Source organism: Pithys albifrons, chromosome 24, assembly GCF_047495875.1.
Source record: "Pithys albifrons albifrons isolate INPA30051 chromosome 24, PitAlb_v1, whole genome shotgun sequence".
Lineage (NCBI taxonomy): Eukaryota > Metazoa > Chordata > Aves > Passeriformes > Thamnophilidae > Pithys > Pithys albifrons.
The window spans coordinates 3,177,108-3,204,753 of NC_092481.1; the positions used below are offsets into that span (position 1 = coordinate 3,177,108).

The 27,646-nt window shown below is 56.8% G+C and overlaps 1 protein-coding gene across 4 annotated transcripts in view; it reads right to left on the minus strand.

Annotated features, from left to right (window-relative positions):
- The window catches only part of PTPRU (protein tyrosine phosphatase receptor type U), a 72,810-nt gene that overhangs the window by 22,306 nt on the left and 22,858 nt on the right, over window positions 1–27,646 (minus strand). For 2 of the 4 annotated variants that reach the window (XM_071576582.1, XM_071576581.1), the window contains exons 3-17: window positions 21,390–21,661; window positions 21,235–21,316; window positions 20,443–20,558; window positions 19,682–19,856; window positions 18,516–18,809; window positions 17,608–17,916; window positions 13,444–13,553; window positions 12,957–13,158; window positions 11,980–12,082; window positions 10,914–11,187; window positions 9,350–9,386; window positions 8,764–8,902; window positions 6,488–6,517; window positions 5,030–5,187; window positions 823–1,013 (exon numbers count right to left, since the gene is read on the minus strand). In XM_071576582.1, coding sequence (XP_071432683.1) covers window positions 823–1,013; window positions 5,030–5,187; window positions 6,488–6,517; window positions 8,764–8,902; window positions 9,350–9,386; window positions 10,914–11,187; window positions 11,980–12,082; window positions 12,957–13,158; window positions 13,444–13,553; window positions 17,608–17,916; window positions 18,516–18,809; window positions 19,682–19,856; window positions 20,443–20,558; window positions 21,235–21,316; window positions 21,390–21,661 — 2,492 coding nt within the window. The remainder of the gene's footprint in view (window positions 1–822; window positions 1,014–5,029; window positions 5,188–6,487; window positions 6,518–8,763; window positions 8,903–9,349; window positions 9,387–10,913; window positions 11,188–11,979; window positions 12,083–12,956; window positions 13,159–13,443; window positions 13,554–17,607; window positions 17,917–18,515; window positions 18,810–19,681; window positions 19,857–20,442; window positions 20,559–21,234; window positions 21,317–21,389; window positions 21,662–27,646) is intronic. The other 2 variants (XM_071576584.1, XM_071576583.1) reach the window with 1 other exon arrangement.

A 27,646-nucleotide genomic window follows, 5' to 3' on the forward strand; every position in this document is an offset into this window, starting at 1 on the left:
CAGGGGTGCTGGGGAGCAGAGGAACATGAGGAGGAGGAGGAGGAGGAGGAAGGAAACATCCCCAGCCTTTGCAGGACAGGCAGGATGATGCACTGCAGACAGGGCTGGCAGGGCTGGGCTGGCTCATCTCAGGGCTCTGTTCAAGCTGATGATTAAACCCAGAGCTGCCAGGACCAGAAGTTGGATCCAGAAGCACAGACACCCCACACAGAATAATAGAATCAGCTGGGTTGGAAAAGATCTCTGAGATCATCAAGTCCAACCTTTGATCCAACCCCAATGTGTGACCAGCCCAGGGCACTCAGTGCCACGTCCAGTCTCATCTTTAAAACCTCCAGGGATGGGGAATCCACCCCCTCTCTGGGCAGCCCATTCCAATCCCTGAGCACTCTCTCTGCAAAGAAGTTCTTTCTTATATCCAACCTAAACCTCCCCTGGCAGAGCTTGAGCCCATCGTGCCCTCTTGTTCTCCTGCTGGTTGCCTGGGAGAAGAGACCAACCCCCACCTGGCCAGCACTTCCCTTCAGGCAGTTCCAGACAGTGCTGAGGTCACCTCTGAGCCTCCTTTTCTCCAGGCTGAACACCCCCAGCTCCCTCAGCCTCTCCCCACAGCACTTGTGCTCCAGTCCCTTCTCCAGCCTCATTGCTAGCAATGCCAGCACAGCTCTGAAACACCTCCTTGCCCACAGGTCCTACCTGTGCCACCTTGTCCATCCCACTGACGCGCTCACCTGCTTGATGCCTTTGCTGTGCCACCACCAGACCAGGGAAAGGTCTCAACACCCTGCTGCCCCCTGAGACACCTGCCCAAGGTGTTCTCACCTCGTACTCCTGCTTGAAGCCGTAGCCCTCGGCCGTTTTCATCTGGTTGATGTGCTGCAGGAGGTCGGCCACACGCACGGCCGGGTGCAGCTGCCCCGTGTGGTACGGGGAGCCCTTGCGGCCGCACTGGCGCCGGGGGGAGCCCCCCAAGAGGCTGCTGGACTCGTTGACCACACTGCTGCGCTGGTCACCTGCAGGAAGGGAGGGACAGCCACAGCCCATGAGAGCTGCAAAGGCTTGGGTGGCATCCCTGTCACCTCCTGGTGCCCATGGAGGGATGAGGGAAACACTCCCGGGAGATGCTGGTACTGCTGCCTCCCTGAGGACCACAATTCCCACCCTCCAGTCTTCCTGATCCTGGCTCTGTGCTACTATCCTGGTTCAGCAACTGAGACCACTGTGTGGGTGTGCCCAAAGCTGTGCATTCCAAACCCTCCATTCATTGCCCAGCAACTGTTCCCAATGGCCCATTGGCAGCAGCTGCCCAGGGCACAGCTGAGCCCTCAGGCTGGGAGCTGGCTGGGAAAGAAGACTGGCAGAGGAGCTGGGAGAACTGCCCTGCAGGGAGTCCTTGGCACCTCCACACCCACCTGAGGGCTCAGCTCTGCCCATGGGCCAGCAACCATTCCAAAATCCCCCCTGACTGCCAGAGTCAGATCCCCCAGTGAGGAACTCCCTGCCCTGGGGGAGGCACTCGGGGCTCCCACCCAAACCTGAGGGGAGACAATCTTGGCCTTTGGGGACTTCTGGGACCACTCCTTGGATGCAGAGGAGGAGCAGCCCCTGGCCAGGAGGAGCCCACCACTCTGGCCCAGACTGTGCCATCATCTGCACCAACAGGTTTGTCCCTTCCTTTTCCTTTGGACTCGGGGGAACCACGTGGGGCTCAGCACAGGGGCCACCAAACCCCCCTGTGTTTGTGCCCCAGGGGGCTGGGTTGGGGTTAAACCCAATTTCTCTTTGTGCCATTGCATTGATTGTAATATTGTTATTAAATTGTAACTCTGACTTATAATCTCTTTTGTGTTGGGTTCATTTCTCCTCCCAGTTTACCTTTAAACCAGCACAGCTACACATTTGCCTGGAAAATGCATTTATATGTCACATAAAGGCCTCTCTTTGGAACAATTTTGCTCATTACGACTTGCAAGTAGTTTTTGAAGTTTAGTTAATTTAAAAGTATTGACTTAGGCTGGGCTGAACCAAACTGGTGTGGCTTAACCCCAAAGGGGCAGCCAAGCCCCACCAGCCACTCACTCGCTCCCCATTCCTGGCATGGGGGAGAGAACTGGAAGGGTAAAAGTGAGAGAACTCATGGGTTGAGATAAAGACAGTCCAAAACAAAGCAAAACAAAGAACTGACTCCTCGTGCTCTCTGCAGCTCTTCCTACACCACAAAGCCAAAACTGCCCATCACAGCCTTTTGTAGGACCCCAGCACATCTATTAGAAATCAGCAGGCAACACCTTAGTGGGGTTAATAACTTCATTTCCAACGACTGGAGGAATTAACTCCCATGCAGACAGGCAAGAGCTTCGGTGCCCAAATATTCATACAGAGTCCTGACTTGAAAAATCCCCTTGCCAGAGTTTCCAGCTCAGCCTGGCAGCTCATTTTCCTCACTGCCAGAGAGCGGCACCGTGTTCCTCCCGCTGCCACAAATTGGGCTGGCTGCTGTTTAATGGGGACTTTATGCAGTGTTTACCTGCTTTATGCCTTAGCTGTGTAATTACCAGCAGAGCCAGACTAAGATCTCACCTGCCTTTGTCAGGGGAAGGCCCCACAGCACATCCCAAGATCTTGGTTTGCACAAAACCTGACGCTCTGTGTTGCTGTCAGGGGACAGGCAGGGAGCCATGGAATGGTTTGGGCTGGAAAGGACCTTAAATCTCATCCAGTGCCACCCCCTGCCATGGGCAGGGACACCTCCCACCAGCTCAGGTTGCTCCAAGCCCCATCTAAGCTGGTCATGGACACTCCCAGGGATGGGGCAGCCACAGCTTCTCTGCCCAACCTGTGCCAGGGCCTGCCCACCCTCACAGGGAAGGATTCCTTCCCAATATCCCATCTATCCCTGCCCTCTGGCAGTGGGAAGCCATTCCCCTTGTCCTGTCCCTCCATCCCTTTTTCCCAGTCCCTCTCCAGCTCTCCTGGAGCCCCTTCAGGCACTGACAGGGGCTCTCATGTGTCCCTGGTCCCTTCTCTTCTCCAGGTGAGCCCCCCCAGCTCTCCCAGAGGGGCTCCAGCCCTGGAGCATCTCCGGGGCCTCCTCTGGACTCTCTCCAGCAGCTCCACATCCTCCTCGTGCCGAGGACCCCAGAGCTGGAGGCAGCTCTGCACGTGGGTACCAGAGATTTGATCTCACTCCAGGCTGAACCAACAGGACAACACGGGAGTGCCCCACGACCCGGGGATTAATGAGCAATTAATTGCTGGCACTTGCAAGGTGCTGATGACTCCACACACTGAGGAACCAGCCTGGTTTCCAGGAGGATTAGTGATCTCCTTTTCAATGCACAGAAAGTGAGGCATGATGGGGAACAGCCACCAACCCGTCAGGCAGCAGCCCATTCATTTACCCTCGTTAATTAAGGATGTTTACAGCCACTCGAGGCTGTCCCCAGCCATGGCAGCGAGCCCGAGCTCCCCAGCTCAGCCCACACAGAGCCCCAGCAGCCTTTGAGGGTTTCTAGGACAGCAACTACAAAAAAAAAATACACCTAGCTGGATGTATGAAAGAAAAAGTTTGCCCTCTGGGCCTCTGTTATCAGTGAGACAATGCCAGGGAGCTCGTGGATCCCGCAGGGGAGCAGCATCTTGGAGTCACTGTCACAGCTGTTACCAGCATATGGTGGAAACTGGGGCACCCAAGCAGTTATTTTACAACTAAATCAGCGTGGAGATCTCCAGTGGGTGTGAAGTTCTCAGTCTCCCTCTGATGCAAACACGGGGGGCTTTTAACCCTTCAAAGCCCAGGGCTGGATGTGCTGGGGAAGGCTGGTGGGGAGCTCCCAACTCCTGAGGGAGGGAAGAGATGGGGTTCCCCCAGCCCCAGGGGGGCTGCAGCCACATTCTGAGCCCACAAAGAGTCTCAGCCTGCCCAGCCACGAGCTCAGATCTCGACGAGAAGCTGAAATGCAGAGTCCCAGCTCGAGCCACCCACGAGTGCTTTGCCTTCAGCACAGCCTGGATGATGATAAAAGCCACCACAGGCAGCGAGGAGATGGGTGCCCTTGGAGATTTACACAGGGCAGGGAAAAGCCTGCAACATGCCACACACATCAGGCTAAAATAGATGGAACACCTTCCACTGAGCCTTGGATAAATACTCAGAGAATCACAGAATCTCCTGAGCTGGACGGGACCCACAAGGATCATCAAGTCCAACTCCTGGCCCTGCACAGGACACCCCAACAATCCCACCACGTGCCTGAGAGCATTGTTCAAACCTTCCCTGAACTCTGGCAGGCTGTTTCTAGGATATTTAGGGACTATTGGGCATCCTTGCTATGGCTGGATGGGAGCAGAGGGGATGCTGGAGGTTCCCATCCTTACCTGGGTTGATGGAGTTGTGGGATGGGTATGAGGAATGTCAGAGTTCCCTGTCCTTTGGCTGATGGAGTTGTGGGATGGGAGTGGGAATGTCAGAGTTCCCTGTCCTTACCTCAGCTGCTGGAGTTGTGGGATGGAGTGGGGACTGTCAGAGTTCTCTGTCCTTACTTTGGCTGCTGGAGTTGTGGGATGGGAGTGGGAATGTCAGAGTTCCCTGTCCTTACCTCAGCTGCTGGAGTTGTGGGATGGAGTGGGGACTGTCAGAGTTCCCTGTCCTTTGGCTGCTGGAGTTGTGGGATGGGTATGAGGAATGTCAGAGTTCTCTGTCCTTACTTTGGCTGCTGGAGTTGTGGGATGGGAGTGGGAATGTCAGAGTTCCCTGTCCTTTGGCTGCTGGAGTTGTGGGATGGGAGTGGGAATGTCAGAGTTCCCTGTCCTTTGGCTGATGGAGTTGTGGGATGGGTATGAGGAATGTCAGAGTTCCCTGTCCTTACCTCAGCTGCTGGAGTTGTGGGATGGGAGTGGGGAATGTCAGAATTCCCTGTTCCTACCTCAGCTGCTGGAGTTGTGGGATAGAGTGGGGACTGTCAGAGTTCCCTGTCCTTATCTCAGCTGTGGGATGGGAGTGTGGGAATGCTGGGGGTGCCATCCTCACCTCTGTTGCCATAGTTGTGGGTGTCCATGAAGGACAGCCCCAGGCGCTCGTCCTCCTGCAGAGTGCTCTGGTCGGTGAAGCTCCTGTCGATGGCACTCATCATGTGGGTCTTCTCGTGCCGGTAGTTGATGGTTGCTTTGGTCATGTTGACAGGTTTTCTGCAGTGGGGAAGAAGAAGAAATAAGCAGGGGTCTGCCAACAGTGCTAGAAGATCCCAGGGAGCAGGATGGGTTATTTCCACCACTGGTTTCCTGCTATCACAAGCCCCACATCGATCATCCCTCAATGGCTGCAGCAACTCCAGCTGCTCATCCTCGATGTGCCCTCCTGCTCCCTCCCATGGGACAGCCAGGAGTGCTCCACATGCAAGGAAAGGCTCTCTGCAGCCATTTGGCATCACATGGATGTGCCCTGACTCTCCCAGCCCTGTTTCTCCGGGCATGACCCACCATCAGCCCCGAGCACGTCGCTGCAGCACAGCCCACCCAACACACCATGTGCATCCCTGGGCTGCACAGGGCAAGGGCCAGGAGCAGGACATGGCCCAGAAAAACAAGGGCTGGAGCCCCTCTGCTCTGGAGCCAGGCTGGGAGAGCTGAGGGGGCTCACCTGGAGAAGAGGAGACTCCAGGGATCCCTTAGAGCCCCTTCCAGTGCCTAAAGGGGCTCCAGGAGAGCTGGAGAGGGAGTTGGGACAAGAGATGGAGGGACAGGACAAGGGGAATGGCTTCCCACTGCCAGAGGGCAGGAATAGATGGGACAGTGGGGAGAAATTCCTCCCTGTGAGGGTGGGCAGGCCCTGGCACAGGTTGGGCAGAGAAGCTGTGGCTGCCCCTTCCCTGGGAGTGCCCAAGGCCAGGTTGGAGCAACCAGGTCTAGTGGAAGGTGTTTCTGCCCACGGCAAGGGGGTAGAATTAGATGATATTCAAGTTCCCTTCCAACCCAACCCATTCTGTGATTCTAAAACCATGTCAGGGACCAAATCCATCCCAAGGGATTCTCAGCACCCACCAGGGCGGTTTTTCCCCCAGTGCAAGGCCCTCATTAGGAATCTAACAAAGATTGTGGGAAAGCTGAGGAACAGAACCTCCCACCCCAAATTCAAGACATTCAGGCAAGAAACCTGAATGACTGTTATTGAGAGGCAGCATCAGGCTCTGAAGAAGCCAAAGCAGGCCTTAAACCAGGGGAGGGATGAACAGGAGATCTGAGCCTGTGTTGGCATCTCAGTGGGACCAGGACACCACAAAACGCTGCCAAAATCCAGAGTTCACCCTGGAGTGGCTGACCCTTCTCTTTTATGCTGCCTTCTGCCTCTAACAAGCTCAGCAACATTATCTTCCCATCCAAAGAGACCTTTGAAATGTACTTGGCAGAGGTAAGGACTTGTTGGAGCAGCAGGGGCGAGGGGGGGCAGCCCCGAGGAGGGTAAAGGACAAAGAGAGCGACGATTACTTACGGGTAATAGGAATAAGAATAGTAGTTCCTCCTGGCAAGCGTGCAAACAAAGAGAGCAGCAGAGATTGCATAAGCAGCTTTTCTCCAGCACAGGGCAGGGGGGGTGTGGGGCAGGTCAGCTGCCAGAAAATTAAATGCACCATAAAGGAATCGGGCTCCCCTTTGGCATCCACGGGTTATTTGTTCCAGGCAGGAGGCAACATCTCAGCAGCAGAGCACAAGCACCAGCTCTCAGGGAGACCACACCAGTGGTGGGTGCTCACAATGTCCTTGTCCAAGGGTTATTCCAGAATTTTTAAGAGTGAATAACAAATATGTCCAACAGGTAGGGATTTCCCCCAGGGAGCTGGTCAGGGTGGGACAGATGGGGTCAGGACACCACATTTGCAGTGCACTTCCTTCAAGGGGTGAGTGCATTCCAGAGCTGCATTCCCATTCCACCAGTTTTCCCAATGGCAACACACTCTGGAGGAGATTTATGAGCAGAGCCTCAAATTCAGGACTCTTGGCATCAGATCTGATTTGTGGCTCAGGTTTGTCCTTCAACAGGTTCACCCCGGGATGCTGAAGCAGCTGCTCCTCCTCCTCCTCCTGCTCCACAGCACTGGCAGTGGGAATGCAGCAGCCACACTCCTGGCTTCCCACCCACAGCATTGCTGCCCAAAACACATCAGCACCCCCAGGATTTGCTGCACCTGAGCCAGCCCTGCCATGCCCAGGTGCCAAGCCCTGCCCTTCCAGTGGCAAAACTCCACAGGACCCTCCGGAGCGCGCGGAGCCACAAAGAGCTTTGCAGCTTTACACGGGCCGAGGTTGTGCCCTGCTGTTTGTTTCTCTCCCCCCCTGGCTGTTCACATTCTTTCCTCCATCATCCCTGTGTTTAATTGCTGTCCTTTCTTTGAGAGCCCCCCTGGCTTCAGCTCCAGCTCCAGCCCTGCACAAAGATCCACTTTCTGGGGCGTTGCATCCGAGCAAAAAGCAGTTACTGCGTCCCCGACGCTCCCAGGGATGAGTGTCCCAAAAAGCCCTCACCCTCCTCCCTCCCACCCCACAGAGATTCCCCAGAGAGAGCCACCAGGATGCATCCATGCTGGATTTGCCCAGCTTTCCAGAGAAATGGGGAATGTGGGGATCCCCACAAGGGTGGGAAGGCAGTTTGGGGGTCCCCAAGGATCATTACCTGGGGATGATTCTCCCCCCCAGAGTGGGCACCCAAATTTTAAAGACTCAAAGCTCTCACTAAGGGGTTGCTCACATTTCACTGGAAGCTCAGATAAAACAAGCCAAGGAGGAGCTGGACTTGTCTGGGCACCCACACCCTGGGGCACCCAAGGTGGGCAGCCCCTGTCCAACCCCAGAGGGTCCAGCATTGTCTTGGCCCCAGCCCAGCCCCTGAGGGGGGACCAGCACAGCCAGAGCTCGGCCAGCTGGGCTCCCCACAGCACCAACACACTGCATTGGTGTTTCCATGGGAATCTGGGATTCTGTTTCATCATTCCATGCACACACAACAAAATGTCCAGCTATGGGTCACCTGCACCCATATGGGGCACTGCAACACCAGCTGGAAAACCTCTGGATGCAGCAGATTTCCCCTTGTGTCCTGCCCATGCAGCAGCACAACTTTGCAGGATGAACAACACCCTTGGTTTGGCCTCGTTATTAACACCCCAGAAATGGGGTTTCCAGCCCCAGAGCAGGGTTTGCCACTTGGGATAGGGATGTGCCAGCACCACTGCCACAGATGGATCCAGCTCTGGGCTGGCCAAGGCAGTGGGGATGCCCAGAGACATCGCAGTGCAAATGAAGCTCATTTTTGTCATTTTGGGGTGGGGGTGCAGGGCTGCACACCCCGGGGTCCCCTGGCTGCTGGTGGCAGGGGGACAGCTGGTGGGACAGGGACAGCTGGACTCAGCACTGGTCCAGGGCTCAGACATGGGCCAGAAGCATTTCCATCGATGCACAACCACCAGAGCAGCAAAAAGCCAAGAAGCAGCAAAGAAAACAGGCAAAAAGACTGAAAAACACACAGGAGAAGGACAGTGGAACAAAGTCCAGAGCCCCAAGGTGGGAGGGACATCCCCAGGACTTTGCTCCTTGGTCCCCATGGCAGGAAGGGCACCGTGCCTGGTGGGATGCACAAGCACATGGAGACAGACTCAGGGAGGGTCTGGAGTCTGCCCAGCACAGCAGAATGACCACCAGTAACTCCCAGTCAGTGCTGGGGTGGTGGAGAAGGGCTGAGCTGGGGAGGGCAGGGATGAAGGGTGGCCTTACCCTTTCCGAATGGCGACGATGATGGCTCCCAGCAGGATAATCAGGACAATGAGCCCTCCAGCACAGATCCCCAGGATCAGGCCCATCTCCTCCGAGTGCTGGGACACCTCCAGGGCACGTTTGCTCTCTTTGCAGGCAGCTGCCAGGGGACAAGGACGGGCAGGAGGGGTCAGTTCTCCAGTGGGGTTGGCAACATCAGAAAGGAAAGCATTGGGATTTGTCCCATGGGATTCTCATTGCTCTGTGAACATGTTATTCCACCAAGACATTACAGGGCTCTGCAGGGCCACACTGTCACTGTGGGCAATGCCATCTCTCAGTTCCAGTGGGGTGAGATAGTCCCTTTGTGCCACTTTTTGTCACACCCCACGTCAGATCATCCATCCCTGGATTCACCACCCAGCACCAACCCCAGCCTGGCACCCCCACCATGATAACGGCACTAAGAGGGAAAACTCAGCCAAGGGAAAAACCCCAAGCACCAAAGAAAGTGGGAAACAAGAGCATGGGATGGGGCTGGAATAAACCTGGAACAAACCAGCACAGCCTTGGTGGGATGACCCTGGCTGGGAAAGGGTGGGCTCACCTTTGCGGGCGATCCGGACGCAGTTGAGTCGCGTTTCCTGGGGAGGTAAAAAAGCAGGATGAGTGTGGGATGATCCCAGCAGCTCCACTCCCCAAGTCGAGGGAGTTTGCTGGTGGTTTGTGCTGCAGCCCCCAAGGAGTTCCTGGGCACCCACAGCCCAGGAGATGCTGCTGCATTCCCACGTTTCACTGCTCCTGGCACGGAGGGGATGGCAAAGCTCAAGACCAGCAGACCCAGCTGAGCTGCAGGACACCAACTGCAGCTAAAACATTCCCAGATGTCATCCAGAGCTTCATGGTTTGGGTTTTTTTCCATCAGTCAGTTTTCAGCCCCCATCCCAGTGTCCTGTATGTGCTGTCAAGTCTACCATGAGGTTCCAGCTCAAGTCTCCAACAGTTTTAACACTTGCCATTTAGGGATGGGTTCCAGCTAAAATATTCCATCTTTTCATGCATCCAACTTCTGTTGCAAAACAAAAAGCACCATCTTGGCAGGATTGCCTTCTTTTCCAAGCATCCTCCAGCCCCTCAGGACATCAGTGCTGGCAGTGCTGCTCCATCCACCTTTGCACTGAGACCTGCCCATGCCACGGGTCCAGGGTAGGGCTGGTTCCATCACCAGCTTTTCCCTGAGATCACCAGCTTGTCCTTCTCCTGCTCCATCTGGCATCAAACCCATGAAAAACCCCAGTCAGGATCCAATCTTTTCGCCACGTCTGAGGGGACAAATCCATTGCCTCCCAGCAGGAAGGCTGTAAAACAGTGTCAGCCACCAGTTATTATCCAGCAGTGCCCGAGGAACAAGCAGGAGCCGAGATCCTCCCTGTCCATCTCGGCTCTAATTACAACCCAGCGAGGTGTGAATGACCCCGGAGCAGAGGAAAGGATTCAATAACCAGCACCTTTCCATCAAGACAGAGCCGTGAAGGATGAAGATGCTGCCTTGGTCCTGCTGCTTGGCTTTCAAAGCTCATCCTTCCCTGGGTGGGACAGGAGCTGCTGGAGCTGGTGATGCTGAGAAAGATCCCACAGGGTCCTGGTGGTCCCGTTGATGACTTGGAGGGCTCAGCCCATGGGATGTGGAGGTGCTGTTGGAGCAGGGCTGTTGCAGCTTCACAGAGGGAAGAGGCAGCAGAAGGCAGGAGAGGCAGCCCTGGAGCTCTCAGGAGTTCTCTGGAGCTGGGATTCTTCATCCCAGTGGTTCCAGCAATGCACACACAGCTCTTGCTGCCCAAACAGGCCTTCTCCACCCCAGGATTAGCCCCAGGAATGGGGTGTCCCCTGCACCAGTGCTGGTTGGGGTCCTCCATCCCCAGCACTGGCAGTGGGACAGGGACAGGCACAGCCCAGGGGTGCTGGGAGGAATGGGACACCCATCCATGGTCCCAGTGTGCCATAAGGGTGGCCTGGACCACCAGCCCAGGACAGTGGAGGTGAGCTCAGAGGGTGGCCCAAGGGAGTGGTATCTAAAACAAGTCCCACTTTCACTGACCCCACCCCAGACTCCCACCCACCTTCTCCCTGGTCCAACCCCCAAGACGAAGCATCTCCCCATGGCCACTCACCCCTTTGAGGTTGCTCATGGCTTGGAAGTAGATGAGATAAGCCTTCTTGGGCTCCAGAGGGGGGTTCCAGTACCCACTGTAGGTCTGGTTGTCACCCACGGTGAAGGGCTTGGCCTCAGTGAGGCTGCTGGCAGGCAGCTCTGCCCCAAAGTAGTGCACGGAGCCGCGGGACACGGCGGCGTCGAAGGTCAGCGGCACCGGGAAACACTCCTGGGCCCCCAGCTCCCGCTTCAGCTTCTTGGGACGGTCCTCCTCCACGATCACCTGGTAGGTGCTGGCCAGGGCCAAGCACAGGGTAGAACCACAGAATCAACCAGGCTGGATAAAACCTCTGAGAACATCGAGTCCAACCTTTGACCCAACACCATCTGAGTGGCACATCCAGTCTCTTCTAAAACACCTCCAGGGATGGTGACTGGGGGGATGACAATGTGTGTGTGGATCTCTTAAGGTCTGAGGTAATTAATGAATGCAACCATAAGGACCAAAGAGCCACCTGTAGAATGTGGGACACCTTGTAACCAGTAGGATGCTTCCCTGTATGTTAAAGGAACTGACTAACCCACAGTGCCATGACATATTGGATACAAGAGTATATAACAAATGTAGATGTAACTAAACATAAACTCTCAGTTTAACGGACTGGAGTTGGAGGGTTGGACTTGATGATCTCAGAGAGTCTTTTCCAACCCAATCAATTCTGTGATTCTATGATTGTAGTTGTAAGCCTTCTGATCAAGCCTTCTGATGCTGTGCCTGAGCTCTTCTGACTCTCATTAACGCACCCCCCTTAACCCTGCAAAGGGTGACCCCAATAGGTGACTCCACCACCTCCCTGGGCAGCCCATTCCAGTGTCCAACCACTCTCTCCTAATGTCCTTCTTCCCAATATCCAACCTAAACCTCCCCTGGCACAGCTTAAGACCGTGCCCTCTTGTCCTACTGCCTGGGAGAAGAAAGCAATACCCAAAACCAGCTCAAAAACACAGTCCTGCCCTTCCCTTGGAGTTCAAACCTCTGTCCCACCCTGTCTGGGGGGGTCTCACCCCCCGAAGCCCCTCCCTACCTGATGGGAGCGCCCCTGCCCTGCGCCGGCCGCAGCAGCACCGTGATGGTGCTCTCCGACTCGCTCAGCGGCGATGGCATGTCCCCGTAGTCGAAGGTGGGAGCTGCAAAGGGAGCAGGGATGTGAGTCCTGGCCCCCAGGGATGTCCCCCTCAGCTCCAGGGGCACACTGAGGCATGGGCAGCATTGCCCAGGGCAAGGCATCACCCAGCAGTGCCATGTGAATTATTGGAAATAAATTATTGCTTGAATGAGTGTTAGGGTTGGGAGGACACCCCTGGGGGTGCACCAAGGGGGGTTATCAACGCTGGTCAGGCAGAGGGAAGGAGATAGGAGTGGGATCCAGCCTTGGCAGGACACAAATGCTCCAGCCTGAAGATGTGCCCAGGGGTGGCACCGCTCAGAATCACCAGCACAGCGTGAGCTTTACCCCCCAATGTAGAAACACACCCAAGCCTGCCCAGCAGCACCCCCAGACCAAGGTGGGGGACCCCTCAAGCCTGGTATAGCCCTGTGGTCCCCAAGCCATTGCTGGCAGCTCTGGGGTCCACCTTGAGCTGCTTTGCAGTTTCAGTGCCCCCATTTGGGCTCATCTCAGACCGCTTGCTGCAGTTAATAGTGATGCCATGGACACAAGCAAAGACCTTCAAGTACTGCATGGCTCGTTAACAAAGCCCAATTAATCCTTGTTAACGAAGCCCAATTAATTCCTCACTTTTATGGTTGAGCACTCAGACAGCACAGGCACCAGCACTGGGCTGGCTGCACTCCCCAGCCAGGCACCCACCAGTCTGGGGGCACTCAGAGGGTTCATGGCACAGCTGCCACCACCAAGAGCACCTTTGCACAGCAGCTTCCAGCCACCAAAAACCTCCCAGCCACCAAAATCATGTGAGTGAACCAGGAGATCTACACCACCACAGGGTATCTGAGGGGAGGAGAAGCCCCAGCACCGGGCATGGAGCTGGGGGAACCTACCAGAGATGTTGGTGGTGATCTCGGTGAGGGCTGTCTGGCCAAAGCCCTTCCCGGTGCGGGCCCGGACCGAGAACAGGTAGGTGGTGCCGGGGTGGAGGTTGGAGAAGACGTGGTAGGTCTCGTTGCGCAGTTTGGAGACGGTGCGGCGCGGGCCGGGCACGTTCACGGCCGGGTCGGACGACTCGATGCTCTGGTAGCTGATCTGCAGGGACAGGGCAGAGCATCACCCGTGGCCATGGGAGAGGGGAGACACCCCAGATCCGGGTCAAAGGGGTGAATTCCATGGAGGGTCATGGGGGCAGCCTGGAGGCAGGTGGGTCTTTGGGGTAAATCAAAAGCAGAGGTTTGCTGGGAAAGCCAAACGAAGGGTTTGGGGGCAGCTGCCTTTAATCCCCATGGCCAAGAGCAGCAGTTGTCCCAGACCCCCTCCACTGCATCCCATGCCCCTGTGGGTCCCCCGTGGGAGCCACAGCCCTCCAGGATGTACCTCATACTGCGTGATGAGGCCGTTGGGCTCCACCGGTTCCTCCCACTTCAGAAATATCATGTCCTCCAGTGGGGTGAAGGTGAGGGACTCGGAGGCGATGCCCCCAGGCACTGGGGAAGGAAAAGGGAGGTGTTGGATGCAGCAGGAAAGCAGTTTGGAAGAAGAAATCCTCTGGGAAACCCCTCCAGGTGGCCCCACATCCCCTTTGCCATGTCACCTGGGCTGCCCAGGGAGATGCTCCCCAAGGCAATGATGCTCCTGGGCCCACTGGTGACACTTTGCCACGGGAAGGGGATGTCCCCACCCCATGGCACAAATCCCACAGGTACCATTTTTAGCATCACAGTCCCACGCACTGTCACCTGCACAACCTGCCCAAGCTCAAGTTAAATAAATGCCCTTTTCCCCCACAACCCAAATCCCCCCAAGGAGCCACCAGCACACTGAGGGGACACTGCCAGGAGCAGCAACATCCTCATCAGCAGCCAGACGTGCCCTGCCCTCCCCTCTAATTAACACCACCACAATAATAACTGTAATCACTAACGATCAACAGAGCGGGATCAATACCCGCTCCTTTATCATGGAATTCTGCACGGAGAGGCAGAGCCTTGGGAAAGTCCTTCTCCCAAAACACCCACCCTCTCCTTGCACGGGGACAGCAGCTCTTCCCCTCTGCTTTGGGGTTTGTTTTTTTCCACAGCTTTTGTTGGGATCTAATTACAGGCTGGGAGAGAGGGAAGGGAGGGGTGTCCTCCCGCGCTTCCCACAGAGCAAAGGCGCCGTTTGCACCTGATTTACAAGCTAATTTAATCAGAGGCACTGTGTCCTACACGTGTACACAGCCCTTATTAAATCCCGGGAAAATTATGGAAACCTTTAGGGCAAGAATGTGTGCACCTATAATTTTTTTTATATGTATATAACCTGTGCTATATAATTATATGTTATTTTTTATGATTCTATATTATATATAGAATTAATTTTGTTTTTAGTTATTTTATATTGCATCATCATTAAATAATTTCCTAGAGTATAATTTATATATTATCTTAATATTATAGTATATATAGCCTATATATTTATGTGTATAGGTACAGGCATCATGAGCTCCTGGACACACCAGGTTAAAACCAGCAGAGGATGCACAAAACATCTTCCAGATGTGCAAACCCCCCTCTGCAACCCATATATGCACATATATATATTTATTTATGGATTTATATCTATTTATTCAGGCTTGCAAGAAGAGAACTGCCTCCCCACAGCACCAACATGATGCATTGGTGTTTCCATGGGAATCTGGGATTCTGTTTCATCATTCCATGCACACACAACAAAATGTCCAGCTATGGGTCACCTGCACCCATATGGGGCACTGCAACACCAGCTGGAAAACCTCTGGATGCAGCAGAATTCCCCCTGTGTCCTGCCCAGGCAGCAGCACAACTTTGAAGGATGAACAACACCCTTGGTTTGGCCTCGTTATTAACACCCCAGAAATGAGGTTTCCAGCCCCAGAGCAGGGTTTGCCACTTGGGATAGGGATGTGCCTCTTTGCAGCCCACCAGGACCAGCCCCAGCCCTGCACCAGCAGCTGCTGCCACCAAAACTGGCCTTGTGCCCAATTAAACCACAATTAAGGGTCCCATTATTAACGAGCCTTCAGTCCCTCAGCTTAATTGCGTTGGTGAGGCCACACCTTGAGTACTGTGTTCAGTTCTGGGTCCATCAGTTCAGAAAGGATATTGAGGTGCTGGAGCGAGTCCAGAGAAGAGCAACCAGGCTGGAGAAGGGACTGGAGCACAAGTGCTGTGGGGAGAGGCTGAGGGAGCTGGGGGTGTTCAGCCTGGAGAAGAGGAGCCTCAGAGGTGACCTCAGCACTGTCTGGAACTGCCTGAAGGGAAGTTCTGGCCAGGTGGGGGTTGGTCTCTTCTCCCAGGCACTCAGCAATAGGACAAGGGGGCACGATGGGCTCAAGCTCTGCCAGGGGAAATTGAAGTTGGAGAGCAGAAAAAAATTCTTTGCAGAGAGAGTGCTCAGGGATTGGAATGGGCTGCCCAGAGAGGTGGTGGATTCACCATCCCTAGAGATTTTTAACCACAGATTGGCCGTGGCACTGAGTGCCATGATCTGGTAAATGGACTAGAGTTGTACCAAGGGTTGGACTTGATGATCTTGGAGGTCTTTTCCAACCCAATCCATTCTGTGATTCTATGATTCTAGGTGGTGCTCATCACCCAGTTCTAGGAGCTGGAATTCCTCATCATCCTCCCAGGCAGACAGGGAGATGCTGTGCCAAGCCCATGTGGAATAACTGCAATATATCCATAGGTGGGTATCCATCAATCCATCCCAATGAAACCAAACGTAGACACAGCCCCAAGTCCAATCCAAGGGGGAAGCCACCAGTCCCAGCTAACTGAAGCACAGGGAAAAGCAGCTGGAGTGATTACAGTAGAGCCAAAAGACATCTGGAGCTCCTGTATTAATATTCCATAAGAAAACAGCTGGAGCAGTCACAGCCCAGTGAGAACAGCTGGAGCAATTAGAGCTGGCAAATGAGCCGTGGGGAGGGCAGCGCTGGGTGCCCCCTGGCATGGCAGGCTCGGCGTGGGGATATGGAAAGTGCTGGTGTGGAGAGGAAGCTGCTGGGATTAGGCTTTGGAGATGAAAACAGGACCTGGAGGCACTTCAGGTTTCTTCAGACACTTCAGCTCCACTGCAGCTCTGCAGGTTTTGCTTTCCAGGCTGGGCAAGAGGAGTGACAAGCGTCGCACACACATTGGTGGGTCCCAAACCACAGTGAGTCCCAGGCAGGGAATTCCATGGAAGGGTTCTCCTCCAGGGTCCTCAGGGGGACTGGAGCCAGCTGCATCCTTTGCAATTATTAGTTCTTCCACTTTAATTGCTGATTCTTGATGCTAAAAAGTGCTTTGGAGACGAACTGTGGTGGTGTTTAACAGGTGACTCCACGAGAGCCAGGGATGCTCCAGCCACACTCAGCATCCACCCAGGGGTGCAGCACCCACACAAACCCCAACACTGCTGCCCTCCGTGGAGCAGGATGAGACCCCCTGGCCCCACCACTGCAAGACCAGCCATGAGAGGGGCAGCTCTGACTCTAGTGGCTGCCCTTGAAGGAGAATGGGTCATCACAGCACACAGAGGGGATCCCTGGGGGGCAGTGAAGGGGATGTGACAAGCAGAAAGAAGTGGGAGAGGCCAGCCCTGGATGTGGCCTGTCACTGATGGGTGGCACCAGACACATGGAGTCCTGTACCTCCTGCCACATCCACTGCATCTCCAGAGCCCACAGTGACCTGAGCACTCTGTCACACCTGAGCTGCAGTTGGGGACCATGGTGAAGGTGAGGCCAGACCTGGGAGACCCATCCAGTGGCCTCAGCTCCAGGACAAGGGCTGGGCCAGAGCAAGATATTCCAAACAATGCTGGATCCTTCAGTGAGGTTGTCACCTCCCTCAGGTGCTGGCAGCAGGACCCAACCCCGAGGCACAGCCAGAACAGGGGGAAAACCACAGCTCAGCCATTCAGGAGCCAAAAACCAGGGCCCTGGTCACCACAGAGCACAACCTGAACCTGCTCGAGGGCAAACTGAGCTGGGGAAGAGCACTGGGGGAGCCAAGCAAAGCTGCTCCCACTCTTGGGCTGCTTTCCCGGGAATACAACAGTGCCGGATCCAGCGGCGACCAAGCACAGAAAAGATGTTACCTAAGTACAAAGCACTAATTGTTTTAATTGCTGTTATTATCGCTGCCAGATTTGGTTCCCAATAAGGGATGAGTGAGCACAACTCGTGCTGGGAGGAGCTGGGCATCAGCCAACTCTCACACCCTCCACTGAACCAGGCATGGATAGAACTCCACTCCAAGGACAAGGGCAGTGTGTCTGCAGTGACATCCCCATCCAGTCCCCAAGTTCTCCCCAAGCATTTCCCTTCCCCAGCCACCACCACTGTCCCTTTCTGTCACCTCCCCTGCGGCTGCAAGAGCCTTTTCACCTCCCTGTTACAGCGATGCCACAGGAGATATTCCCATCATGCCCCTGGGCTGAGAGCCATGGATGCCACCAGAAACACTCTGGTGTCTCAACAGCCACAAAGTGCCACTTTTGGGGGTGATGCCCCTCCCTGAGCAGACTCACCATCCTCATCCGTCTGGAAAATCACCTCCTTGCCCTCCTTGCGCCCCTCGGGGTTGGAGAGGATGAGCTTGACGTGGATGTTCTTGTAGGGCAGCAGGTTCTTGATGGTGTAGCGGTTGGTGTTTCGCTCCATCTTCACACACTCCTGGAAGGTCTGGTTGTGGCCGGAGCCCACGAAGTAGCGGTAGCAGAGCGAGACGGTGTAGGTGTGACAGCGGGTCAGGTTGTAGCCCAGGGGCTCCCACTGCAGTGTCAGCTGCCTGGACTGGATCTCGGAGAAAGCCAAGCCTTTGGGGGCCCTCATGGGCTCTGGGGAGGGAGGAGATGGGGACATGAGTGGGAAAAAAAGCATCTCGTGGATTTGTGTTACCAGGGAAAACCCTTTTCCAGCACGGGGATGAGTGCAGAGAGCACCCCCAACCCCAAAACTGGACCAGCCCTGGCACAGGATGTTGCTGCCCTGCAGACAGGGCTGGGGACGTCACTGGGTCTCAATGCCACCAACACTGCAGGGACAGCAGCCCCCATGGGCTCATCTTTCCCCTGTGGGGTGGGGCTGGGTACCAGCCCTGCTGCCCTGGTGGGCATTGGGAGCACCCACCCCATGGGCAGCCCCAGATAACCAGATAGAGGCCAGGAGAGCTCCCATGTTGTCACCAAGCCCATGTCAGGCTCTTGAAAGGAGAGGGACTGAGTGCCATTGCTGAGAAGTTTAATTAGCTCTAATTGCCATGAACAGGAGAAGTCGGCATTAACGAGGAGACAAGTTCCTCTGCCAACACATAGTTGGCTTGGGTTAATGGCAGTGAACTCCTCTCCCCGCCCACGGGTGGTGGGGAGGGCTTGGGGTGGGAGGGCACGTCTCCCAAGGCGCCCCAGGGTGCCCAGGATGCCCCGGCAGGACCCACCTGCGCACTTGGTGCGGCTGATGAGGGGCGGCCCCGGTTTGCCGGTGCCCCCCTCGCCGGGCCGGGTGAGCAGGACGCTGATCTCGTACTCCGTGTCCGGGTCCAGGTGCCAGAGCTTGTAGGTCTGCATGTTGACAGCGTGGACCTCCGACCAGGGCCCCGAGGTCATGCGGTACTCGATCTCCTTGCGCACGATGGGGCCGTCGCCGATGATGGAGTTGGTGTTGAGCTGGATGATGAGGTAGGTGGAGCCCGCCCGGAGCAGCTGGGGGGGTGCAATGGGTGTGGGGGGCTCTGGAAGAGAGTGGAGAAAGGGCAGAAGGAGCATCCCCTCCAATTCCAGAGCCAGGCCAAGGCTGGCACAACCACAGGTACCACAGTTCTGTTTTATTGTTTAGTTGTTACACTTGACACGTTCCAAACCTTCCCACACCAACCCACCACATTCAGCCTGGGGGTGACCTAACTGTGGCCATCCAGTACTTGAAGGGTCTACAAAAAAGATGAAGAGGGACTTTTTACAAGAGCCTGGAGTGACAGGACAAGGGGGAATGGCTTCCTGCTGGCAGAGAGGAGGTTTAGACTGGATATTAGGAATAAATTCTTTATTCTGGGACCGATGAGGCCCTGGCACAGGCTGCCCAGAGAAGCTGTGGATGGCCCATCCCTGCAGGTGTTCAAGGTCCTGGAAGGAGCTCTGAGCAACCTGGTCTAGTGGAAAGTGTCCCTGCCATGGGAGAGGGTGGAACAATTAGAACTTTAAGGTCCCTTCCAACCCAAACCACTCTGATTTGTGCTGCCAAAGACGGGACAAACTCAGATGCCCCACAGAGAGGACATGGGGATCAACACCAAAGTACAGGAGGGAACCAGCCAGTCCTCAAACCTCAGTAAGGCTTTCACAGCAGCCATAGGGTTTCATCTGATAAAATCTTAATTATCTTTCTAAGATACACAGCCCAGCATGGTGCCACACAGTTGCACCATAATTAATTAATTCCCACCTACTGCAATCAAAAGGAAATGATCTGAGGCCACCAGGAAAGGCAGTTTCTGGTTTGATGTTGCACAGGTCATGTGTAGCATCCCATCTTCCTCTTCCTCTGCCAACAGCAGAGCAGAAAGGGCCCATCCATGACCCAGCCACCCAGGAGGGCACCACCCACCTTTCACGATGAGCTCGGCAAAGTTGGAGACGCCCGAGCCGCGGCTGGACTGGGTGACACAGCGGTACAAATCCTGCTCTGCCTTGGACACCGTGTCCAGCTGGAAGGTGGCCAGGAAGCGCCGGTGGCTGATGTGCTTCACCGAGACAGCAGGGACCACCTCGCCGCTCTGCCGCTGCCCCGCGGGAGAGATGGCACGTCACTGGCACCCAGAGCCACCAAACGTGTCCCCAGGGTGGGGGGATCACCCCTGTGCCCAGGGTTTGGGATCACCTTTGACCCCAGGGTGGGGGGATCACCCCTGTCCCCAGGGTGGGGGATCAACCCCATGCCCAGGGTGGGGGATCACCCCTGTCCCCAAGGTGGGGGGATGACCCTTGTCCGGGTGGGGGGGGGGGGGGGGGGGAGATCACCCCTGTCCCCAGTGTGGGGGGATCATCCCTGTCCCCAAGGTGGGGGGAACACCCCTGCCCCCAGGGTTTGGGATCACCCCTGTCCCCAAGGTGGGGGGATCATCCCTGTCCCCAGGGTTTGGGATCACCCCTGTCCCCGGGGGGGGGGAATCACTCTCATCACCAGGGTGGGGGGATCACCCCTGCCCCCAAGGTGGGGGATCACCCTTGTCCCTGCTGCCCTGAAGGGTGTTCTCCCAAAGGGAAGCTGGGCATGGGGGTTCACCACCACCACCACCACTATCCCCCACCACCCCCACCACCACCACCCCCACTACCACCACCACCACCACCCCCTCCTCTCCTCACCTGCATCAGGAACCGCTCAGCCTCAGAGGCCTTCCCAGCAGCCACGCACTGGAAGGTGGCATTTTGCCCAGCGTTCACCTCCACGTCACCCAGGCGGGAGAAATGAGGAGCTTTGGCTGCCAGGGGACACAAGAGAGAGGTGGCAAAGCGGCCAAGCTCTGAGGGGACCCATGGTGGCACTGCTGTAAAAGACCCACCACACCCAAAAGCCACCCGGGATGTCACGGCTGTGTCAAGCTCTGGACAGGCCAATGCCAACCCTCACAGCCCAGCCTGGGGCAGGAATTTGTTCCTGCCCCCATATACCCAGTCAGGGTTGTGATGCCCCAGGGAGTGATGCAGCCTTGCCCCCTGGCACCCCGCAGTGCTGGTGCCACATGCAGGCTATGGGTGGATAGAGGAGGGCAGGTCTTCTACTCCAGCCTAGAAGAAATAGGTGGTGAACCCCAAGAGCTGATGTGTTGGGACAGCCTGGGATTTTGGGTCCCCACCAAGCCTGGGTGGCCCCTCTTGATGGGGACACTCAGGCCCCACGTTCAGCCTGTGCTTTTCCAAGGGTTTATCAGAACTTAAGTGACTTTGGAGCTGGTGGGGATGTGGAAAAAGGAGCCTCAGAGGTGCCCAGGAGGTGAAGCCCAACCAGCCCAGGTGGCAACAGGACACTCAGGCTGCACCTGGGTTTAGTCCACCCTCTCTCTCCAGGATCATCCCAATGGGCACCAGCTCCAAGCCCTGCTGCCCAGGACACCTCCCCACTGCCACCCACCTCGGGTCCCACCCCCTGGCACTCACAGCATGGGTAATTCAGGAGCAGAATGTCATCCAAGCCGAGGTACCCCCTGCGCTCTCCGGACACCACCGCCTCGAACAGCACCTGCGGCACCAAACACGGCGGTCACCCGCGGGCACGGTGCCCGGGCGGTGCCAGGGGGTCTGCTGGGGCTCACCTGGTACTCGCTGGGCCAGAACAAGCTGACAGCCAGCTCTGCCTGGTGCCACTGGCGGCCGTGGGAGCCCGAGGCGTTCCAGACGGCGCTGCCCACCAGGCCCCCCGTGACCCTCACGTAGGCACTGAGGGTGCCAGGGCTGTGCCCGTCCCGGCTGTACATGAAGTAGCTGAACTGCAGGCAGTGGGTGTCATTCTCACTCAGAGCCTGGAAAAGCAGGTGAGCTTTCTGGCCAGGGGTGTGCTGAGAGGAGTTCACCATCAGGTAGGAGCCTGTGGAGGGAGGGAGAAGGGGGAGAGCGTGGAACAACCAAGAAGATGGTGAAGGGCATAGAGATGAAGCAACAGGAGTAGCAGCAGAGGGCACTTGGCTTGTCCAGCCTGGACAAGAGGAGATGAGGGCAAAGCTCAGCAGGGGCTGCAGCTCCTCCTGAGGGGCAGCTCCAATCTCTGTTCTGTGGAAACCAGGGACAAGACCCAGGAATGGCTGGAGCTTTGCCACAGCAGGGGCAGGTTGGATCTCAGCAAAAGGTCCTTCCCCCAGAGGGTGGTGGGCACTGACCAGGCTCCCCAGGGCAGTGGGCACGGCCCCAAGGCTGCCAGAGCTCCAGGAGGGTTTGGATGGTCCCCTGGGGCACAGGGTGGGATTGTTGGGGTGTCTGTGCAGGGCCAGGGCTTGGACTGGATGATCCTTGGGGGTCCTTCCATCTCAGGACATTCTGTGCTTCTAATCCCCCTGTTCTGTGTCTCCCAAGCTTTGCCAGCAGGGGTGGAGAAGGTGGAAGACCTGGGATCACACAGATGCTCCTGTTCCCCCAGGCACTGGTCCATGCCCCAGAGGACATGCAGGACAGGACGGAGTCAGTGTTGGGCACGTCTGGGCAGCAGCAGGACACTGAGATGGGACTTGGCTGCTGGACAAGGAGGTGATTCTGAAAGGACCAGACGTGCTGCCCCCAGGAAAACCTCCCCCTCCTCCCCAGGGCACCGGGGTCAGAGATGGCTCTGGTGCCACTCGAGACCCTGTGCCTGCTCTCCTGCAGTTCCCACAGCTTCAGCTGCCTCAGTCCCCTCCCCAGCCGGGCCCCAGCTGCGGAATTCCCATTCCCAGCTCCTCGGATCATTTACCACGCAGTTGTTGCCGAGTTTAAACCGTGCTCAGCAGGCGCTCGCGGAGGGAAAAAGCTCGTTGGCTTAACGAGCAGCAGCATCCCGGCTCTCCAGGATGCCAGGAGTGCCAGGGATGGCATTCCCAGACCTGCCCCACCACCGGCAGCCACTGGTATCCCACCTTCCATACCCCCAAATCACCAGCAGCAAAGCCAGGGGCCCCCAGTGCAACCCTGAAGCCTTAATTTTGGAGCAGGCAGGATGAAAATCCCAAAGGGATCCCAAATGCAGCATCATTTCCTGCCCTGCACGCTCCACTCAGGCAGTCTGGAGGCAGGAGGGGGATGCTCTTCTTCCCATGGGGCTGGGACACGGGGCAGGGGGACACGGGGCGGGTGGGACACAGGGCAGGGGGACACGGGGCAGGGGGACACGGGGCGGGTGGGACACGGGGCAGGGGGACACGGGGCGGGTGGGACACGGGGCGGGTGGGACACAGGGCAGGGGGACACAGGGCGGGTGGGACACGGGGCAGGGGGACACGGGGCGGGTGGGACACGGGGCGGGTGGGACACGGGGCAGGGGGACACGGGGCAGGGGGACACGGGGCAGGTGGGACAGGGAGCAGGGGGACACGGGGCGGGTGGGACAGGGGGCAGGGGGACACGGGGCAGGTGGGACACAGGGCAGGGGGACACGGGGCAGGGGGACACGGGGCAGGTGGGACAGGGAGCAGGTGGGACACAGAGCAGGTGGCACACGGGGCAGGTGGGACATGGGGCAGGTGGGACACAAGGCAGGTGGCACACCAGGCAGGGTGGCACACGGAGCAGGTGGGACAGGGAGCAGGTGGGACACGGGGCAGGTGGCACAAAGGGTAGGTTGGACACAGCAGGTGGGACACGGGGCAGGTGGGACACGGAGCAGGTGGGACACAGGGCAGGTGGCACAAAGGGTAGGTTGGACACAGCGGGTGGGACACAAGCAGGTGGCACACGGAGCAGGTGGGACACAGGGCAGGTGGGACACGGGATAGGTGGGACACGAGGCAGGTGGGACATGGGGCAGGTGGGAGACGAGGCAGGTGGGAGATGGGGCACGTGGGAGACGGGGCACGTGGGACACAGCAGGTGGCACAAAGGGTAGGGTGGACACAGCAGGTGGGACACGGGGCAGGTGGCACATGGGGCAGGTGGGACATGGAGCAGGTGGGACATGGGGCAGGTGGCACACGGGGCAGGTGGGACATGGGGCAGGTGGGACACGGGGCAGGTGGGACACGGGGTGGATGAGAAGCTGCCCCACCAAACCCTCCCCCTCAGCAAAGGCAAGGGGATTATTAATCTCCATTTTAATAACAGCAGGAGCTGGAAGGACCAAAGCTGGGCCGTTTATCCAAGCCCACCATTGTTTTTCTGACAGCCAGTGCTCCATTATTAATTGCTTTCACAACTGGCTAATTCTAAATCCAGGCACTTCCTCCCATCAGCTCCCACTGAGAGGCTCCAAGAAAAGCTTAATGAAGGCAGAGGGGAATTGTAGGAGGGCACCCATCCCTCCCCTGCAGCATTTGGGATCACAGGGGGCACCCATCCATCCCCCACAGCATTTGGGATCACAGAGGGCACCCATCCATCCCCCATAATATTTGGGATCACAGAGGGCACCCACCCATCCATCCCCTGCAGCATTTGGGATCACAGGGGGCACCCATCCATCCCTGACAACATTTGGGATCACAGAGGGCACCCATCCATCCATCCCCTGCAGCATTTGGGATCACAGGGGGCACCCATCCATCCCCCACAACATTTGGGATCACAGGGGGCACCCATCCATCCCCTGCAGCATTTGGGATCACAGAGGGCACCCATCCATCCCCTGCAGCATTTGGGATCACAGAGGGCACCCATCCATTCCCCATAATATTTGGGATCACAGAGGGCACCCACCCATCCATCCCCTGCAGCATTTGGGATCACAGAGGGCACCCATCCATCCATCCCCCACAGCATTTGGGATCACAGAAGGCACCCACCCACCCATCCCCTGCAGCATTTGGGATCACAGGGGGCACTCATCCATCCCCTGCAGCATTTGGGATCACAGAGGGCACCCATCCATCCATCCCCTGCAGCATTTGGGATCACAGGGGGCACCCACCCATCCATCCCCCACAGCATTTGGGATCACAGAAGGCACCCACCCACCCATCCCCTGCAGCATTTGGGATCACAGAGGGCACCCATCCATCCATCCATCCCCTGCAGCATTTGGGATCACAGAGGGCACCCACCCACCCATCCCCTGCAGCATTTGGGATCACAGAGGGCACCCATCCATCCCCTGCAGCATTTGGGATCACAGAGGGCACCCACCCATTCCCTGCAGCATTTGGGATCACAGGGGGCACCCACCCATCCATCCCCCACAGCACTTGGGATCACAGGGGGCACCCATCCATCCCCCACAACATTTGGGATCACTGGGGGCACCCACCCATCCCCTGCAGCATTTGGGATCACAGGGGGCACCCACCCATCCATCCCCTGCAGCATTTGGGATCACAGGGGGCACCCACCCATCCATCCCCTGCAGCATTTGGGATCACAGAGGGCACCCACCCACCCATCCCCTGCAGCATTTGGGATCACAGAGGGCACCCATCCATCCCCTGCAGCATTTGGGATCACAGAGGGCACCCATCCATCCATCCCTCCCCTGCAGCATTTGGGATCACAGAGGGCACCCACCCATCCCCTGCAGCATTTGGGATCACAGAGGGCACCCATCCATCCCCTGCAGCATTTGGGATCACAGAGGGCACCCACCCACCCATCCCCTGCAGCATTTGGGATCACAGAGGGGCACCCATCCATCCCCTGCAGCATTTGGGATCACAGAGGGCACCCATCCATCCCCTGCAGCATTTGGGATCACAGAGGGCACCCATCCATCCATCCCCTGCAGCATTTGGGATCACAGAGGGCACCCACCCACCCATCCCCTGCAGCATTTGGGATCACAGAGGGCACCCATCCATCCCCTGCAGCATTTGGGATCACAGAGGGCACCCATCCATCCATCCCTCCCCTGCAGCATTTGGGATCACAGAGGGCACCCACCCATCCCCTGCAGCATTTGGGATCACAGAGGGCACCCATCCATCCCCTGCAGCATTTGGGATCACAGAGGGCACCCACCCACCCATCCCCTGCAGCATTTGGGATCACAGAGGGCACCCATCCATCCCCTGCAGCATTTGGGATCACAGAGGGCACCCACCCACCCATCCCCTGCAGCATTTGGGATCACAGAGGGGCACCCATCCATCCCCTGCAGCATTTGGGATCACAGAGGGCACCCATCCATCCCCTGCAGCATTTGGGATCACAGAGGGCACCCATCCATCCATCCCCTGCAGCATTTGGGACCTGCACCTGGGGGGGACCCAAAACACCCAGGGAGTCCCAGCACCAGCTGGGGTGCCCCAGTGCCAGGTGCCACACACATCCCTCAGGGATGGGAGCTGGGCCAAGGGGAAGAACTCACCCAAAAGGACAATCTGCCCCGTGCCCCTGTCCCACATGGCACTCAGGCCCTCGGGGTGGCCACTCAGGGGGAAATAAAATGCTGCCAATTTGTGTCCTGGGAGTCCAGCCCAGCTCATTTCCCCGACACGGGCAAAGCTCTGAGTCCACACTCCCCTTTTTCCTCCTCTCATTTCCCCCCAACAAAACTCCTTCTGCCCTGATGAGATCAGCTCCATTTGGTGCCAGGCCATGGCATGAGGGGGGTGGCTCTGACCCACCCCGTGCCAGGGGACAGGTCCCAAAGGCCACCTCATTAACGAAGGGGCCCTCGTTAACAAACACAAGCCCTTCCTCCCTCCCTCCCTTTGCCAGCAAAGAGCCACAGGACCAGAATAAAGAGGTCAAGACTAAAATTAAACCACTGATGAGTTATTTTAAAAGACAGAGAGTGGCCAATAAGGTCACCCAGGAGCAGGGATCCACCTGAGCATCCTCAGTGGGCAGCGCTGCCCACACACACAGTTTTCCCCTCTTTTCTTTTCAGGAAAAGGCAGGATCCAAGCCCTCATTTTTGTGCTAATTATATCCTCCTCTGCTGGAAATGGCTGGACTTTGCTTCGAGCCCAGGGAGTGGGTTGGGTTTATTTTTTAAATCCAGGAGAAGCAGAGATGCTTTGAACTGCCAGGGGCAGGGTTGGATGGAATACTGGGAAGGAGGGTGGGCAGAGAAGCTGTGGCTGCCCCATCCCTGGGAGTGTCCAAGGCCAGGCTGGACAAGGTTTGGAGCAATCTGGGATAGTGGAAAAACAACTGAAGAAAGAAACAAGTTTCCTGTGCTGTTCCCTAAGGAAAACCCACCAAGTTGCTCCACACAACTCAGTGATGAGGGTTGAGCTGCAAAACCAGCACAGAAAGCCTTGTCCCCTCCCAGCAAATCCTCATGGCGGGTCTCCAGGTGAATTTTCCCACTTGTGGGATCAGCAATTCCTTGGGATACAAAGCAGGTCTCCAGGGATAAATCAGCACCTCCAACAGCCTTGGCCATGAGTCAAAGAGCAAAGATCTCCCCAAGGATTTTCCCCCAGCTCCAGGTTTCTGCTCACCTGCCTGGAAGAGGCAGCTCTTCCCACAATTCTGCCCATCCCAAGGGTCCTGCCTGCCACTTTATCCTTCCAGGAAAAACCCAAACAGCCCTGCAGGAAGAGGAGAGAACCCACTCCCTGCTCCTTCCCTGTCTCGATGAGTTTTTCCTCCTACAAAACCACTGAGAGATAAAAATAAATAAAGACAATTCCAAGAGCTCTTAGGAGGCAGTGGAAGGCAGGCAGGATGACAGGGAGAGGGCGGCTGTGGCAGACAAGAGGTGCCAAGGGACCAGATCTGAGCACTGCAGCATCTGTCTCCAGGAAATCCCTTTGGAAAATGAAGCTGTCAGATCCCTCTCCGTGGCACAGCAGGCAGGGAATGGGACACTCAACCCCCTCTCCTGTGCTGAGCAGCTCCCAAAGAAACTCCAGCATCAAGGGCTGACCTCCCACCACCAAAACTCATTTCATTCTGCAGGGGGTTTAGGGATGTGGAGCAGGAGCTGGTTGGGAAGAAGAGCTGGATCTGC